This window comes from Gopherus evgoodei, chromosome 1 (assembly GCF_007399415.2).
Source record: "Gopherus evgoodei ecotype Sinaloan lineage chromosome 1, rGopEvg1_v1.p, whole genome shotgun sequence".
Taxonomy (NCBI): domain Eukaryota; kingdom Metazoa; phylum Chordata; order Testudines; family Testudinidae; genus Gopherus; species Gopherus evgoodei.
The window spans coordinates 364,226,240-364,238,578 of NC_044322.1; the positions used below are offsets into that span (position 1 = coordinate 364,226,240).

At 67.2% G+C, this 12,339-nt stretch overlaps 1 protein-coding gene across 2 annotated transcripts in view; it reads right to left on the minus strand.

The window, feature by feature from the left end:
• Positions 1-347: 347 nt before the first annotated feature.
• CCDC136 (coiled-coil domain containing 136) overlaps positions 348-12,339 on the minus strand; it is a 36,695-nt gene continuing 24,703 nt past the window's right edge. The window contains exons 4-9 of one of the 2 annotated variants that reach the window (XM_030582633.1): positions 5,396-5,722; positions 3,855-3,972; positions 3,317-3,581; positions 3,051-3,194; positions 2,206-2,315; positions 348-977 (exon numbers count right to left, since the gene is read on the minus strand). In XM_030582633.1, coding sequence (XP_030438493.1) covers positions 959-977; positions 2,206-2,315; positions 3,051-3,194; positions 3,317-3,581; positions 3,855-3,972; positions 5,396-5,722 — 983 coding nt within the window. In that variant the 3' untranslated portion in view covers positions 348-958. The remainder of the gene's footprint in view (positions 978-2,205; positions 2,316-3,050; positions 3,195-3,316; positions 3,582-3,854; positions 3,973-5,395; positions 5,723-12,339) is intronic. The other variant, XM_030582724.1, reaches the window with a different exon arrangement.

Here is a 12,339-nt window from a genome sequence, read left to right on the forward strand (position 1 = left end):
GGGGCTGGGATGGAGGGGGGTAGTGGGGGGTAGGGCAGGGGCTGGGATGGGGCAGTGTGGGGGCTGGGTTGGAGGGGGTGCAGTATGGGGCAGGGCGGGGGCTGGGATGGAGGGGGCAGTGTGGGGGCTGAGATGGGAGGCAGTGTGGGGCAGGGCGGGGGCTGGGATGGGGCAGTGTGGGCAGTGTGGGGGCTGTGATGGACGGGGCAGTGTGGGGGCTGTGATGGAGGAGGGTAGTGTGGGGTAAGGTGCGGGTTGAGTGTGGGGTCTGGGATGGAGGGGGGGCAGTGTGGGCAGGGTGGGGGCTGGGATGGAGGGGGCAGTGTGGGGCTGTGACGGAGGGGGGTAGTGTGGGGCAGGGCGTGGGTTGGGACGGAGGGGGGCAGTGTGAGGCAGAGCGGGAGCTGGGACTCCACCGGACCAGGTTCCATTTGGGAGTCGCTGGCAGGGACCCCTCGTACCCCCCCACTAGCTGGTGCTATGATCCAATGGGACTGGAGCCAGCCCAGAGCCGGGGGCCCCAGAGCTGGCTGAGGCTGCTTTCCAGGGAGCCCCTCACTCTCCCATGGAGCCTGCAGCCCACCCCCTCCCTATCCCAGCCCCCTCCCACATCCACACAACCCCCGAGCAGCATCCTCGAGTCGCCCTTCCCTGCCCCACAGATATGGTGTCCCTGACCCTGAGCCCCGAAGGAGAGAGACAGACAGTAACGTGGGGCAGATGCTGCCATGGTGTGACTGACCAGGGGCAGGGGGGTGACCTCCGTGTGGTGGTGGGGGGCTGCAGCAAGGGTCTCCAGCCCTCCCAGTGGCAGCAGGCTGTGGGGGGCGGGGTGTGTGTGGCGTGGCACGGCCCGGGCGTGGCGCTCCTCAGGCTGGCACGGCGCTGGCACAGGACCGCTTCAGGCAGGGGTACAGCAGCAAGACGGCTGCAGCTACTGCAAAGAGGATGATGGGCTTCAGCCCCCCGGCCGGGACCTGTAGGGGAGAGATGGGGGGGAGTCAGTGCTGTGCCATGCAGCCCTCCCCCACCTCCAGGGAGCCCAGGCTGCTCAGCGGTTGCAGGGTGGGGGCCAGGCCGGGAGGCACCTGGAGCCTGGGGGGGCGGGTTGCGCTGGAGCCCCTGTTCCTGTGGCCCAGCTGCAGGAGCTGAGCCCGGCCAGCAGGGAGCGGTGGAGTTCACCACCCGCGCTGCGGAGCTACTGGCTAGCTGCTAACAGCTGGGGGCAGCCTTCCCCAGGGGAGCACGGAAAGATGGGGTCCCTCTCGCTCCCCCTGTCTGGGGGGACTCTGGGATCAGACCCAGGGGCCCCCCCCATCTCCCTGCCTTGTTTCCCATGGCCCCAGTGACGGGGCACCCGCCCCTCGCCTAGCCCAACCCACTGGTTCCCAACCCTTTGGGGGCCAAACGCTGTCCCACGAGCCTTGGCAGCCACAAGGGATTGTGGGATGTGTCCTAGGAAAACCGTGGGCGGCTGGGGGATGATGTGAGGGGGTGGTGGGATGGTGAGGGGTCTGAGGCATGCGGGGGGCTGTCTGCTTAGCAAGGGGTCTCATGTTGTGCTCCTCTCCCCGCAATGGGCACTCAGAGGGCTTTGCCCGGGGATGCCAAAGCCTCTCCCCAGGGCTGCAGCCCGTCTAATCTGCTCTGGCCGACCGGGCATCACACCTCATTACCGATGCCCCTTGAATCCTCAGCCAGTGCACAGTGCCCCCTGCTGGCCACCTGCGGCACAGGTCCTGCCTCTGGGCTCAGAGGGGCAGGAAGGGCCTGGGGTGGCAGCAGGGGAAGGGAGTTGGCTGCCCCAGCACCACGCACCCCTACACAGGGGCAGTGCCCGGGGCTCCCAGGGGGGCACCTATTGCCCTCAGCGGTGGGGACGAGGGCCATGTCTTTAGGGTTATCTGACCAGCTCCTTTCCCAAGAGGTCGTGCCCCTTCCCAGCCCTGTATCTGGCTGGCAGCCCTGGGGCCAAGCGGGTCCGGGGGAGGGAATCTGCCCTCGCTCACCGCTCGGGCTGAAGCAAGCGCCTGGGGAGATGGAGAGCAGAGGGGGTGGATGAGGGGAGAGGCGAGGCGGGGAGCAGGGTCACAGGGCAGGTGCTAGAGCCCCAAAGCAGCCGAGGGCGCGGGAGCAGCCTGCCATGCACGGGGAGAGCCAAGCAGGGTCCTAGGCCAGGCCGAGGGGAAGGGGAGATACCAGTACCTGAGCGGCATTAGGAAGAGGTCTCGGCCCACCAGCACCAGAGCAGAGCCACTATAACAACCAGTCCTATGAGGGGGAGGGAGATCACGGGGCATCGGGGGTGGGCGGCTCTATGGGGGAGAGCGGGGAATGGAATGGGGCGGCAGCCACAGGCCGGGGGTGGAGGGGGATGGAGATGAGAAGGGAGAGAAAAGAGATTAAATCGCAGGCTGCTTGGCCTCTTTTCGAAGTCTCGCTAGCCCTGCCCCAGTGGGCTGTGGGGAGCCAGGCCACTTGGGCTCATGGAGCTGGGAGGGGGCATCTTCTGCTGGGGGGCTGAGCCATGGGAGGGGATGTGGGGGTGGGTCGTGGGTCAGGCTGGGCCGGGGCGGGGACTCCCTGGCGGAGTGTCCGAGGCCTCACCTGCACCAGGACCTGCCAGCGCGTCTGGACGAGCCCCAGCTCCAGCGGCTACTGACCAGCCCCAGGCTTAAATCGTCACTGTCTGGGTCCAGGCAGCTCTTGTGCCTGGCTGGTACCTCCCCCAGCACGGGGCACCGCTTCCTGCACGCCGCTGGCTGCGACCCCCATATCACCCCCACTCAGGTCCCGCACTGGCTCCCTGGAGCAGCGCCCCCCTCTGCCTCAGCAGGTCCAGCCAAGAACGGGATCTGTGGGAAAGTCGTGGGCACCTAGGAGCGGCAGCTTGGCACTGCCGTCGCCCACAAGCCCCATCCCTTGTGGGAGCATGGCACAGTCAGCACCCATGGGGCACCCCCCACGGCAGCGTGGCACCTTCACTACCCATGCCTGTCGCCGGCAATGCCCCTGCCCGTGGCCATGCGACACCCCTGGGGCACACCTACCCGCCCGTCAGCGGGCACAGTGCCTTTGAGTCTCTGGATTTCCGCCCGGCACAGCCTCAGCTCCTCCTGCAGCTGCTGGCGCTCCCGCTGGATGGCCTGATACTGCCGCTGCAGCTCCCGCAGCTCGGTCTGCATGTTGTCACACTGCAGGGGCAGGGGGCATGAGCGGCTGCCTGTCCAACGGGGCCAAGGCCTGGGGGCCCCTGGGGAGTCACTGCCCCCCGCCCTGCAGCGCCCCGCCCGGGCAGGGCCAGGATGGGGGGTACCTTGCTCTGGGTCAGATGCACCTTCTCCTCCTCGCTCTGCAGCTGGAAACGCAGGCTCAGCTCGGTGTCGCACTCCTCGGCCTGGCTCAGCGGTTCCTTCCTGCGGCTGGGGGCGCTGATGGTTCTCGTGTCGTCCACCGTCTTGAAGGAGACGCTGCCGCTCAGGCGGGGGCTGGCGCGCTGGGGAGAGAGGGTCCGGCGCACCTGGGGATGGGTCACGTCCGACTCCGTCGACTTGCGAGACTCTTCTGACCTGCTCCTGGATCTGCCAAGAGAGCCCATGGCCCCAAGCAGAGACTGCAGAGCCGCTCCTGGCCGCCCGACGCAGCCCTGGACGCCCCATGGGGGGAGGCACCTGGCCCGGCCCAGCCCGGCCCAGCCAGGGGCCTGCCCACCTGCTCACACATCCCCTGAGGATTCTGGTTCGAGCCCCCGCTGCGGTGGGGAACAGGAGGCAGGTCCTGAGCCCAGCCACCTGTGGGGTCTGAAGCTGGGCCCCCGGCCTGCCCCACCCTGCCGCCCCTTCCAGGCCCATTACCTGTACTTCTGGGCTTCCAGGTTCTCCAGCTGGTGCACCATGATCTTGTTGCTCTCTTGCAGGGTCTGGTACTCCTCCATCAGGTCCCGGTACTGCTCCCGCAGGGCCAGCAGCTCCTCTGGAAACACAGGCTGCAATGGGACATGGCCCCCACCTCGCAGAAGAACCCCGCCCCCACAGCCCCTGCCTCACAGGAGACTCACACGGCACAGTACCCCCACCCCACAGGAGAACCCTGCCCCCACAGCCCCCGCCTTACAGGAGAACCCTGCCCCCACAGCCCCTGCCCTACAGGAGAACCCTGCCCCCACAATATCCCCACCTCGCAGGAGACCTTCACCCCCACAGTACCACCAGCTCACAGGAGACCCTTCTCTGCAGGAGACCCAAACATCCCAGTGCCCCCAATGACCACGACCGCCACAGCTTCCTGGGGCTGCTTTCCATGCGCCCATTCCATTCCAATGGCACCAGCCCACGGCGTCCGGGGTGCATCTGGCTTGGCCCTGGGGCTGGGAGTTCCTACCCACCCCGCCCCCTGCAGCACAGCATCCCTAGTGCTGTGCTGGAGCATTGGGGTCAGCACTGACTGGGAGGCCAGAGCGCACCCTGGTGTAGCCCTGCCCAGCGCCCTACAGCAGAGTGCCTGGGACAAAGTGGGAATGTTCTTAATGTTTTGTATGAATACACTGTGCCTCAGTTTCCCCAGTGTGTTTCACAAATATCTAGGGCTAGGCGGTAGGACAATGGGGGGTGATTGTTGCAGATATCCCTAGAAGGCAGGGCCAGGGCCCACCCTCTGCAAGAGCCAGCCGGAGGTGTTGGAGAACAGAGAGGTGGAGGCCAGGTGCCTGGCTTGCCCGGAAAGAGACCAAGGAAGGAGGAGGGCAATGGGGCATGACTAAGGCTGGGCTGCTGGAGGCTAGTCAGTCTCCGGGTTTGGGACTCAGGGAGAGCCCAGGTCTCTGGATCTGCCCCCAAGATGGACTTTGCTGCAGGTTCCTGCTTTCTGTGCAACCAAAGCTCTGTTCTGCGCTGTTCCTGACCACTAATAACCCTCCTGTCCCCCGCTGGCTGGCTGGGAGTCACTGCTGGCTGTGGAGTGGGGGTGCAGGGCCCCATCGTGGGGGGGGGTGGGGTGAGGCTCCTCAGGCGTTCCAGCCAGGTGGACTCACTGTGGGGACCGTGGAACAGGGGGGCTGAATGCTCCAAGGTCAGACCCAGCAGGCACTATAGCCAAGGGGCTTGTCCTGGTGAGAGCGCACCCTGAAGGACGCCACACTGCCCCAGGGTCTGTGGGGCCCCCCGAGAGCAGTGCCAGAGCCCCGAGCCTGGGCACCGTGACAGCCCCTTAGTGCCACGCTGGGGAATTAGGGTCAGCACTGACTGCCAGGGGACAGCGCCCCCTGCTGAGCCCCCCGCAACTCCCTGCAGCACAGCGCCCCCTAGTGCCACGCTGGAGAGCAGGGCCACACTGACTGCCAGGGACAGCGCCCCCTGCTGAGCCCATCCCACAGTGGAGCGAGGATCCCAGAGCATACCTTGGAGCATAGCCACCTTGTCAGCATGGCTCTCGGCCCGGGCCTGGCCACTGCCCTTCATCGTGATCTCGGCGCGCAGGGTGGTGATCTCCGTCTCGTACTCCTCGCGGACCTGCTGGACGCGCTGCAGCTCGGCTCGCAGCCGGCACAGCTGCTCCTGCAGGGCAGCGATCTCGTTCTCATGGATGGCCGCCACCTCCTCCGCCTCCAGCCGCAGGCCGTGGATCTCTTCGTTGGCCTCCTGCAGCTCCCGCTCCACCTGCTCCAGCTCCAACGCCTTCGTCTCCTGCAGGGAGCTGAATTCATCCTTCAGCGTGCGCATCTGAGCTGCACGGGGCGGAGCGGGGAGGCGGGCTCAGAGCCTGGCGCCAGAGCACCATTACTGCCCCTTCTCCCTAGCCAGTGCCTTCTGGCCAGGGGACCGTGGCAAGGGGCGCGTTCCAGAGCCCAAATGATCCCAAAGCACCTGCCAGCCTGTACACACTAGGATCACTTCACCCACCGCTGAAATGCAGCCACCTCGGGGGCGGGACGTGGCAGTTTGGGACAGGAAGTGAGATATAACCCCATAGCCAACTGAATCTCTGGGCAGTGGATCCAGGGAGGCAGGATGAAAAAAGGGGGAATGACATGCCCCTCCCAGGCTCCACAGAACAGCCAGGCCCCCCAAGAGACACCCCTCACCTGAGGGTGCCTGGCCTCCACCTGCTTTGCCTCCCAGCCCATCTGCTAGCCTGATCCAGCTCCACCTCCGGGCTAGCTCCTGCTCCAGCCCCAGGAGCCTAATCCCTGGCCAACTCCCCTGCCCCCCGCCGGGGCCTGCTCCGACCACCAGGCCAGAAACGGACAAGCAGGGAGGAGCGATGCCTGGGGAGCACACACCGGCGGGAGCTTGGGGGGAGGGGTCCAGCCGTAAGTGAAGTGGGTGAAATGAGGAGCACAAGCCGGGGGGAAACAGGAGACCCCTGGGGCAGCTGCAGGGGCAGGATGGCTATAGGCCGGGCAGGCTGTGAAGGCAAAGTGCTAGGGTGTGGAGCAAGGGGGACCCATGGCGTGACAGCAGTGAGAGAACTGTGGGGCACGTTCTTGGGAGTGGCGGGAGGGCGTGGTAGGGGGGAAGAGAGCGTGGTGGGTGCTGAGGGTGATGGTTTTGGGGGAGGAGGAAGTTGGGAGGGGTGACCCCTGGCAGGTGCAGGTTGGATCCCCTGGGAGCAGGGGTGACTGGGGGGTTGGGGTGGGGCTGGGTGGGGGCAGGGAGTACCCCCTGGAAGGCTGACCTTGGGGTTAGGGTCCCCTGAGTGGTCCCTGTGGAGTGAGGGCTGGGGGGGTGGAAGGGCCTCTAGTGGGTGGAGGGACCCTGCGTGAGGGTGCCCAGTGGGGGTCCCTGGGCAAGGGTTGTCACAGAGGGGGTCTCTCGTGGGGGATTCCCAGGGCAGGGGTTGCTAGACAGGAGAGTGCCAGGAGGTGGTTGCTGGTGTGGGAGGATCCCTGGGAGGGTGGTTTCCAGATGATTACTGGACGGGGGGGGCTCCCTGAGGGGAAGATGCTGGGTGGGTGGTCCTTGGGAGGCTGATCCCCGTGGGTTGGTTGCTGGGCGGTTGCCAGGCAGGGGGTTCCTGGGTGGTAGGTCCTAAGGGGGGCTGGTTGCTGGGTGTGGTGGTCCCCAAAGGGGCGGTTGCTGTGCGATTGCCAGGTGGAACGGTGGGGGGGCTGTTGCTAGGGGGGGCAGGCCCTGGCGACAGTTCCAGTGTGGTTGCCTGGGAGATCGCTGGGGGCGGGGGCAGTTATTGGACAGTACCCTGGAGGCAGGGGTGATTGCCATGTGGGTGGGCCCCAGGGGTGGTTGCCATGCAGTTCCCAGGTGGGGGGTCCCCAAGGGCTGTTGCCTGGTGGGGAGTTCCCAGGTGGTGGCTGCTGGGTGGGGGGTCCCCAGGGCAGCTGCCAGGTGGGGACTCCGCAGGGCGGGAGGTTGCTGGAGGGTGGTCCCCCAGAGGGTTTGCTATGCAAGGGGTCTCTGGGGGGCAGTTGTCAGGTGGGGGCTCCCTGGGGGATGGTTGCCAGGTGGAGGGTCCTTGGGCAGTTGCCAGGGGGGAACCTCTGGGGGCAGTTGCCAGGTGGGGGGTCTCCAGGGGGCTGCTGCTGGGTGGGGATCACCAAGGGCAGTTGCCAGGCAGGAAGGACCTGGGGGGATGTTTGCCGGGTGGGGAGGACTGGGGGGGATTGCTGGTGGGGCTCCCCAGGGAGATGTTGCCAGGGGGGATTCCCAGGGGGAGGCTGCCTGGGGGACTCTGGGGCTTGGTTGCTGGGGGGAATCCCCAAGGGCTGGTTGCCAGGGGGGTCCCCAGGGAGCAGTTGCTGGGGGTCCCCAAGGGGCAGTTGCTGGAGGAGTCCCCAGGGGGTGGTTGCCAGGGGTCCCCAGGAGGATTGCCGGGAGTTCCCAGGGGGCGTTGGCAGAGGGTTCCCCAAGGGTGGTTGCCTGGGGGTTCCCGGGGGGTTGCCGGGAGTGATTCCCCAGGCGGTGGTTGCCAGGGGTCCCCAGGGGGCGGTTGCCAGGCTTGTTTCCCTAGGGGGTGCTTGCCGGGGGTCCCCAGGGGGCGATTGCTGGGGGGATCCACAAGGGAGGTTGCTGGGATCCCCAGGGGTGGTTGCCGGGGGGATCCCCATGGGGGGCTTGCTGGGGATTCCCAGGGGGCAGAGGCCAGGGGCTTCCCCGGGGGGTGGTTGCCAGGGTCCCCATGGGGGTTGCCGGGCAGTCCCCAGGGGGCGGTTGCAGGGGGGTTCCCTGGCAGGGTGGTTGCTGGGGGTCCCCACGGGGGTTACAAGGGGGATCCCCATGGGGGGTTGCTGGGGTCCCCGGGGGCGGTTGTACGGGGGTTCCCTGGGGGGGTGGTTGCCGGGGGATCCCCAGGGAGCGGTTGCCAGGGGGATCCCATGGGGGGGCTGCTGGGGTCCCCAGGGGGCGGTTGCAGGGGGGTTCCCTGGGGGGGTTGCGGGGGATCCCCAGGGGGCGGTTGCCGGGGGGATCCCCATGGGGGGGTTCTCAGGGGGCAGCGGCCAGGGGCTTCCCTGGGGGGGTGGTTGCCGGATTCCCCAGGGGGCAGTTGCTGGCGGGTTCCCTGGGGTGGTTGCCGGCGGTCCCCAGGGGGCAGTTGCTGGGATCCCCATGGGGGGTTGCCGGGCAGTCCCCAGTGGGTGGTTGCAGAGGGGTTCCCTGGGGGGGCGGTTGCCGGGGTCCCCAGGGGCGGTTGCCGGGGTCCCCACGGGGGGTTGCTGGGGGATCCCCACAGGGGTTGCCGGGGGTCCCCAGGGGTGGTTGCAGGGGAGTTCCCTGGGGGGGCGGTTGCCGGGGGTCCCCAGGGGTGGTTGCCAGGGGGATCCCCACAGGGAGCTGCTGGGGGTCCCCAGGGGTGGTTGCAGGGGAGTTCCCTGGGTGGTGCCAGGGGATCCCCAGGGGGCGGTTGCCAGGGGGATCCCCACAGGGAGTTGCTGGGGGTCCCCAGGGGGCGGTTGCAGGGGGGTTCTCTGGGGGGTGGTTGCCAGGGGATCCCCACAGGGGGTCGCCGGGGTCCCCAGGGGCGGTTGCTGGGGCTCCCTGGGGGGGGTTGCCGGGGGTCCCCAGGGGGCGGTTGCTGGGGTGTTCCCTGTGGGGGTGGTTGCCAGGGGTCCCCAGGGGCGGTTACCGGGGGTCCCCGGGGGGGTTGCTGGGGAGTTTTCTGGGGGGGGTTGCTGGGGGTTTCCTGGGGGGTGGTGTGTCGGGGGTCCCCAGGGGGCGGTTGCTGGGGGGTCCCCTGGGGGGGTGGTTGCCGGGGTCCCCACGGGGGGTTGCCGGGGGTCCCCAGGGGACGGTTGCCGGGGGTCCCCAGGGGGCGGTTGCCAGTGTCCCCACGGGGGTGGTTGCCGGGGTCCCCACGGGGGGCCGGGGTCCCCAGGGGGCTGTTGCCAGGGGAATCCCCCCAGGGGACGGTTGCCGGGGTCCCCACGGGGGGTTGCCGGGGGTCCCCAGGGGACGGTTGCCGGGGTCCCCACGGGGGGTTGCCGGGGGTCCCAGGGACGGTTGCCGGGGGTCCCCAGGGGGCGGTTGCCAGGGGGAATCCCCCCAGGGGGCGGTTGCCGGGGTCCCCGGGGGCGGTTGCCGGGGGGAATCCCTCCAGGGGTTGCGGGGGATCCCCACGGGGGTGCCGGGTCCCTGGGGGGGGTGCCGGGGTCCCCCCAGGGGGCGGTTGCCAGGGTCCCCAGGGGGCGGTTGCCAGGGGAATCCCCCCAGGGGGCGTTGCCGGGGTCCCCAGGGGACGGTTGCCGGGGTCCCCACGGGGGGTTGCCGGGGTCCCCAGGGGACGGTTGCCGGGGGTCCCCAGGGGGCGGTTGCCAGGGGGAATCCCCCCAGGGGGCGGTTGCCGGGGGTCCCCAGGGGGCGGTTGCCGGGGGGAATCCCTCCAGGGGGTGCCAGGGGATCCCCAGGGGGTGAGGGTCCCTGGGGGGGTGCCGGGGTCCCCCCAGGGGGCGGTTGCCGGGGTCCCCAGGGGGCGGTTGCCAGGGGGAATCCCCCAGGGGGCGGTTGCCGGGGTCCCAGGGGACGGTTGCCGGGTCCCCAGGGGGTGCCGGGTCCCCGGGTCCCCGGCACTCACTGCCCAGGAGGTGGAGGGGTGAGCTCCATGGCTGCGTCCCTGGCTCCAGGCCGGGCTGGCCCTGCGCGTGGCCTGGGCGACCCCGCGCGGTTCCAGCTGCTCCGGCCCGGCTGTGGCTCGCCCCCTGCTGGCGGGGCAGGGCCTTCTGCTCTGCCCCCCAGTGCCCGCCCTGCCTGGTGCCCCCAGTGCGACACCCCTATGGCCCCAGTGCGGCACGGCCCCCACGGCTACAGGCCCCGGCATGGCACGGCCCCCACGGGCTACAGGCCCCAGTTCGGCACGGCCCCCATGGGCTACAGGCCCCAGTGCGGCACCGCCCGCATGGGCTACAGGCCCCGGCATGGCCGGCCCCCACGGGCTACAGGCCCCGGCATGGCACCGCCCCCATGGGCTACAGCGGCACGGACCCCACGGCCTACAGGCCGCAGCACGGCCCCCATGGGCTACAGGCCCCAGTGCGGCACCGCCCCCACGGGCTACAGGCCGCAGCATGGCCCCCATGGCTACAGGCCGGGCACGGCCTGGTCTACAGCGGCCGGTCCCCATGGCTACAGCGGCACGCCCCCAGGGCTACAGCCGCAGCATGGCCCCCATGGGCTACAGCACCGGCCCCCCGCCGCGCCCAGCCCCCTACAGGCCGGCACGGCCCCCATGGTCTACAGCGGCACGGTCCCCATGGGCTACAGGCCCAGTGCGGCACGGCCCCAAGGGGTACAGGCCACGGCACGGCCCCCACAGGCTACAGCGGCACCGCCCCCACGGGCTACAGGCCCCGGCATGGCACCGCCCCCACGGGCTACAGGCCGCAGCACGGCCCCCACAGGCTACAGGCCCCGGCATGGCACGGCCCCCATGGGCTACAGGCCCCGGCATGGCATGGCCCCCCATGGGCTACAAGCCCCAGTGCAGCACAGTCCTCCTGGGCACGGCATGGCCCACACGGTCTACAGCGACATAGCCCCCATTGGCTACAAGTCCCAGTGTGGCATGGCCCCCATGGGCTACAGGCCCCAGTGCGGCACAGTCCCCAGGGGCATGGCACGGCCCCCATGGGCTACAGGCCCCGGTGCAGCATGGTCCTCCTGGGCACGGCACTGTGACGTTATTGATAAAACTGGCACCATATAGAACATGGGTTGCAACCAAGGTCCTGTAGTGGCACCAAATCCTATGTAAAGGGGGTCATATAAGGTGTCTAAGACCAAGTTATGAGTTACTGGTTATGATTATGCTGTGTGTATGTCTGTATCATTTTGTAGTTGAAGTTATAAGTATTGGCTGTATACTGTCTATATTTCAAACTTGTGCTGTGTTACTGGAAAGATCCCAGACAAGTGGGTGTTAGCTCTGCTTAGCCTGCTTGATGGCCCATTAAGGACCATCAGCTACACAATTGACCATTAAGAGGAGGCAGATACGCCTTGTGACTCAGCAGGGTGTGCAGAAACTGGCCCATGTGACTGCAGACTCCATTTTGCTGTAATTTTCCACAGTAAGAACAAAGAAGAGTTCTTATACCTGGAAGTGCCTATATAAGGCTGATGCCTCAACTCCATCTTGTCTTCAATCCTGCTACCTACCCCTGGAGGGACTTTGCTACAAGCTGAAGCTCTGAACAAAGGACTGACTGACCCATCCCAGCTGGGGATGTTCCAGAGACTTGATCTGAACCTGCAGTTTACTCCATCACTGCTACAAGCCTGAACTAAGAACTTTGCCATTACTGTATGGAATTGATTCCATTTAACCAATTCTAGCTCATCTCTATCTTTTTCCTTTGATGAATAAACCTTTAGATTTTAGATTCTAAAGGATGGCAACAGCGTGATTTGTGGGTAAGATCTGATGTGTATGTTGACGTGGGTCTGGGGCTTGGTCCTTTGGGATCGAGAGAACCTTTTTCTTTTACTGGGGTGTTGGCATTCATAACCATTCATCCCCAGGACGGGTGGCACTGGTGGTGACACTGGAGACTGGAGTGTCTAAGGAAATTGCTTGTGTGACTTGTAGTTAGCCAGTGGGGTGAAACCAAAGTCATTTGTGTCTGGCTGGTTTGGTTTGCCTTAGAGGTGGAAAAACCCCAGCCTTGGGCTGTGACTGCCCTGTTTGAGCAATTGGTCCTGAATTGGCATTCTCAGTTGGGTCCCGTCAGAACCGCATCGTCACAGGCACAGCCCCCACGGGCTACAGGCCGCAGCGCGGCACAGTCCCCCTGGCACAGCACGGCCCCCATGGGCTACAGCGGCACAGCCCCCATGCGCTACAAGCCCAGTGCAGAACGCCCCCCATGGGCTACAAACCCAAGTGCAGCACGGCCCC